Raw genomic sequence first — 5240 nt, 5'->3', positions numbered from 1 at the left:
GCTGCTCCTGCACGCTCCCGGCATTCTGATGTTAACAGGAAGTGACGTCACGTGTCTTCTTCCTGAGTTATTTGTGGTTATTTTGTATTCCACGCTACACAAACCCACAAAGAAGAGACTAGACCGCAGAAACGGTGGCGAATCACTTTAGAAACAATAAATATTGGGTTAAAGTTGCAAAAAGTTGCAGTGTTTTGGGCAAAGCTGCACAAAGTTGCGATTTCGCGGGGTTTGCTTGGTTTTGTGTTAATAGTTGCGATCGCAACATCGCGAAATCCTGGAGGGTCTGATTTATGTTCTTTTCTTATTTCTGTTGCTTTGTTTAGAAAAAGGTCAGTTTGAAGCAGATCCATAAAATCGGATGAATGCTACTTTTTGTTGCACCCTCCGTCTGCAGCATTAGCAAAGTACCCCTTGAACCACAGGACGTATTTTAATGAAACTTTCAGAAAGTAATCATTGGATGCACAATATATCGAATGAATCGCCACTTTCAGGCTGCGTGGCCAACAATGACTCGGGCCTTTACGCGTCAGATAGCATCCGCTCGCCTCTCTGCGCCGGGCTGAAATGTGCAGGACGACCGACTCGTTCAGATCCACAGATGGCTCACTGCTAACTGCTCTCAGGTCAGTTCGAGACAAAACCAGATCTATTATCAGAACCGACCTCAGTGCTCTCTTTGTGAAAGCTTTTTGTTATCGTCTGGTGTTTACTGCTGTTTAAAGACGAAGGAACTTAGTTTAAAACATTATTTATTCACCATTTTTTATAACCCAGACAAAGAGAGAAGAACCATATCTCTGTAAATATAACACCGTGCATCTGTGATAAGCAGAATAAAACTAAAAAAACAGCGACAGCGGCTCTCACCCTCTCCGTTGGACTCCATCCGAGACGCCGTGTTGACGGTGTCTCCAAACAGACAGTACCTGGGCATCTTCAGCCCGACCACGCCGGCACACACCGGGCCTGAAACACACACACACACACACACACACACACACACACACACACACACACGTGTTACAATCGGATCTGGTTCTGTCACGCCTACACTCGGCGCTCCACTTCTGCTGCATGTCAAGTGTCTGAATAACAACATAAACAGAGCCGGTGCCGTCTAAACGCTGGGTCAAAAGCCTCTTGTAAATAAACTGTGTCAGATCCTGCAGACGGTAGAGTTTATGTCTGACCTTTAGTTGGTTTTTAAAGCATTCGAAACTATAATCAAACCAGATTAATGTAGGTAATTATTTAATTTAATGCTAAAGTGCTGCAATAAAAAAATCTCCCTGTTTGAAAGGTGTTAAAGATCATTGGGGCTCTGCTTATTGTCATCAAATAAACACAAAACAACTTTAAATAAATTACTGAAAGAAAAGACCTTATTAAAGACTCTCAGCTTTTCTAAACATTTACAGCCGAGAACTTTGTTTTTAACCTTTTATTTGTTACCAAAAGATTAAAGATGAATGTTAAATGTTGCGTTTTTCTAAACCGACTCACAGTAGACTTAGGTAAAAAGCCGTACGTTTAAGATAAAACGCTGTACGTTTAAGATAAAAAGCCGTACGTTTAAGATAAAAAGCCGTACGTTTAAAATAAACTTATCTTTACCACCATAAAAACCCTAAAAAAGATTCTTAATGTTACATTTTTCACCAAGCTAAGAATAAACATGCTAACTTTGTCATCAAAAAATGCGACAGATGGTAGCTACATGTTATTCTGTGACTCCTCTAGCATTTTTGCAAATACTGTGACGTAATGCGTGAAAGAAGCAGGTTCAATTTGTGGCCTTTTATTTCTATTAAATGAGTCAAAACCTTGTTCTGAAATGGACTTTATTTATTTTTTGTTTAGGCGTCTGAATGGAAATCATAAAATCATTTGTTCTCAATGAGAACTACTTAAACTTTCTAAAAATGATTAGAAAATGCATATCGTACGGTAGAAATTGGGAAAGTATAGAGCTGGCAATGATTACAAATGTGTTGATAAAAGAGAGAGATGACTATTTTCTAGTACCAACGAGGAGAAAAATAAGCTGCGTTTGTAAAAAAATAAATAAAACGGCTGATAAATGGTTGAAATTGTGGAGCGAAGCTGCTGCTTGTGATTGCTGTGCCACTCAGCAGAAAATTGCCTCTGAAAGAAAATAAATTACAGGTTTTAGTGTTTTTTGCTGCCCACAAGCAGGCGTCTCTGCTTGTCGGACTCACCTGTGTGGATGCCGATCCTGAGCCTCAGCTGGTCGTTGGGTCTGTGCCGGATCTTAAACGTCTTGACCTGCTCTAATAAAGCCAGGGACATCCCGGCGATCTCCCGGGCGTGGAGCTTGCCATTCCGCACCGGCAGGCCGGAGACGACCATGTAGGCGTCGCCGATGGTCTCCACCTGCAGGACCGACCGTCAGGGACCAAGAAGCGCGTCTCGTGAGACTGCGGGCGTAGATAAGCGCTTATAATTCGCGGCTTTACTCACCTTGTACACGTCAAAGTTATCAATTATGGCGTCAAAGCATGTGTACAGATCATTCAGCAGCGTGACCACCTGTGGAGAAAAAAACAGAACAGGTTCAGATCGTTCAGTTCCTCTGCTCCAACGCACCTGTTCACTGTTTGTTAAATCTCCTCGATATCACCTTTATTCGTGATGTGTTTGTCGTGTTCAAACGCAGAAATGGGTGAGAGGTCACCTTGGATCTTGGATTAGTTCTTAATAAAGAGATGATTCATATCTTTACTTCTCGCCGCCGTTCTTTCCTCTACAGCGTTAGCAAAATATCTCGTGAACCAGTGAACAGATTTTAGTAAAATGCTCCGAAACCAATCATTGGATCTACAGCTAGTTAACCTTTGGAGGTTACCAGGTTCAAGATGGCCGCCACAAATAAGTGACCCTTGTCAAACACAAAAATGGCTACAGCCCAGACAGTTTCACAGACACGGAGCAAAGATGTGGTAGTAGCTGAGAGTCATCCTGAACACACGCTGAGCTCTGACCGATCGCAGCAGATCTGTCAGCCGTGCCTGTCTGTTCGCAAAATATCTCGTAAAACCAATGAAATCGTATACAGCCGATTAACGACTGGAGTCGGTCTGATTCAAGATGGCTGCCACAGCGTATCGTTGGTGTGGTAGTAGCTGAGAATCCTCCTCAGGTGGCGGGCGACATGCATTCCTGCAAGGATTGCTTGGCCTTTAATTCAAGGTTTGATTCTGAACGATTAGTATGCTACCTGCTGCAGATAGATCCAGTTTGGAGAAACATCGGTCCTGCTCAATTAAATATTACGGTATTCCCGCAGGAAGTGCCCCAGGGTGCAGCGAAAGTGCTACAGCTAGCAGCTGCCGCCGCTGTTGGGGTAATATCCCCAGAATTCCATGTAAATGTAAGATGTTAACTCTTCCCAACAGATTTGCTGCGTCCATTTTTGGAGCAGGAATGCGATAAATACGAGAAGAGGTTTGTTTTCCAACGGATTCCTGGTCTCTGAGAGGCCGGGGCTCTGTGACACATGATGCATAAAGTCTGGAGAGCTCAGATAATGTGACTCAACTCTGTGTCAACATATTCTCCCATCTAACAGCTGCACTATTCTGAGTGTGTGTGTGTGTGTGTGTGTGTGGGATCTATGAGACACCGGAGGTAGAAACTTGATACCGGGGGAGCTCTTTCATGAATTAGCAGAAAGGAAAACCCGCCGCAGCTCTGATCACGATGGGGAGCGACGGGAAGACGGCGTACCTGCAGCGGCGTGCTCTCCGCGGACAACGACGTGAATCCCACGATGTCGCTGAAGTAGATCGTGACGCTGTCGAAGGCCTCCGCCTGCACCGTTTCGCCTCTTTTTAGCTGCTCCGCTACTGAACTGGACAGAAAGAAACAGGAAACAGAAACTGTTAAAGCCGCAGGGAAGGAGGAGACAGCGCGACCCCAGATGTCGGTTTAACTCTGCTCGTGCTCGTGGTCATTTTCGTTTAATCAAATGAAACCAAACGGGGAAAAAAACATGGCGGCAGAGGTCAGTTTGTTTAATTCACAGCTGCGGTGAGAAATCAGTTCTGCCGTTTCTCTCAGGCCCTTTTTCTGCCTGCCTGGCTTCGACGTGGGGTAAAGTAAAGAAAAAAGGAAAGTAAACGGCGGAGAAAGGCCGGATTTGCCGTGGCGGTTTTATCACCGCTGCCGCCTCTTAATGAGCAGCTCGCCTTTCCGCTTTCCTCGGGTCCCCTCTTATCTGCGGTGGGATCGCGCCGCGGGGTCTTTAATTAATCCAGAGGTTCAACGAGTCGCCGGAACACGGGGATCAGGTCGGCTCAAGTTAATTGGCGGGTTTTCTTACTGTGGTAGTATCTGATAGAGGAGGTTTTCGGCTTTCCGTTTCTCCTCCAGGTAGGCTTGTGTTCTCTCCTCCACCAGGTTCTCCAGGTTGTTGGCGTACTGCTCCATCCTGGACAGGAGGTTGTTCAGAATGCTGGTGCTGCCCTCCCTGTGAAGCGAACAAACACACACCACGGTTCGGCTTTTAGACACGGTCGGACTCCGGGGCCTCGATGCCCCCCGCTGTCCTGGAAGTCTTAGGTGTTTCTGCTCCATCACCTCCTCACCAAACCATTGAGTTCTCTGGCAGCTCGTCCATTTGAAGCAGGAACATCTAAAACCCGCAGGAGAGCGGAGTTCGACACGTGTGCTCCAGAACAAGCAAACCTGAGCTCACAAGTTGATGTTTGAGGAAAGCTTTTAAGCACAAAACATCGTTTCAAAGCCTAACTATGAAACTTTCATTTCTAACTCTATTTATGAGAGAGAGCAAAGCAGAAAGGTGACCCCCCCCCCATCCCTACTTCTTGTTTAAAAAGCATTTTTGGCCTCGTCTACAGCACCGTAGATCCTGGTTAGAATGTAGCCAGACATGGATGCCAGATGTAGCAACTACACGGGAAAGTATCCGACTGCCGGCCCCACGCTCAGACCTCCGGCCAACACACGTGCAGAATTATTAACGTGAACGCTTCAGTTCACAGAAGCGTTCAAGACACTATTAACAGTTTATCAGCCTACCTTTTGTTTCTCATTGATTCCTCTCATGGCCAGAGTTTAAAACATCCTGAAGTCAACCCCTCATTATCCCCCTGTACATCAGCTCCAATGAAGACCAAAACTTCATTAAAATAGAAGCATTTATTTAAAACAAGTGACTTGAATGTGTATATGACATATATTTGTGTGTGTTT

At 45.2% G+C, this 5240-nt stretch overlaps 1 protein-coding gene across 1 annotated transcript in view; it reads right to left on the bottom strand.

The window, feature by feature from the left end:
- Positions 1 to 5240, bottom strand: part of LOC108249273 (atrial natriuretic peptide receptor 2) — a 59997-nt gene that overhangs the window by 3155 nt on the left and 51602 nt on the right. The window contains exons 16-20 of the mRNA XM_017438553.3: positions 4349 to 4495; positions 3754 to 3877; positions 2488 to 2556; positions 2226 to 2400; positions 874 to 972 (exon numbers count right to left, since the gene is read on the bottom strand). Coding sequence (XP_017294042.1) covers positions 874 to 972; positions 2226 to 2400; positions 2488 to 2556; positions 3754 to 3877; positions 4349 to 4495 — 614 coding nt within the window. The remainder of the gene's footprint in view (positions 1 to 873; positions 973 to 2225; positions 2401 to 2487; positions 2557 to 3753; positions 3878 to 4348; positions 4496 to 5240) is intronic.

The sequence above is a fragment of the Kryptolebias marmoratus genome, linkage group LG14 (assembly GCF_001649575.2).
Source record: "Kryptolebias marmoratus isolate JLee-2015 linkage group LG14, ASM164957v2, whole genome shotgun sequence".
NCBI classification, from domain to species: Eukaryota; Metazoa; Chordata; class Actinopteri; order Cyprinodontiformes; family Rivulidae; genus Kryptolebias; species Kryptolebias marmoratus.
The sequence above is the reverse complement of the archived record's forward strand: the minus strand, read 5'-3'. Positions and strand labels throughout refer to the sequence as shown.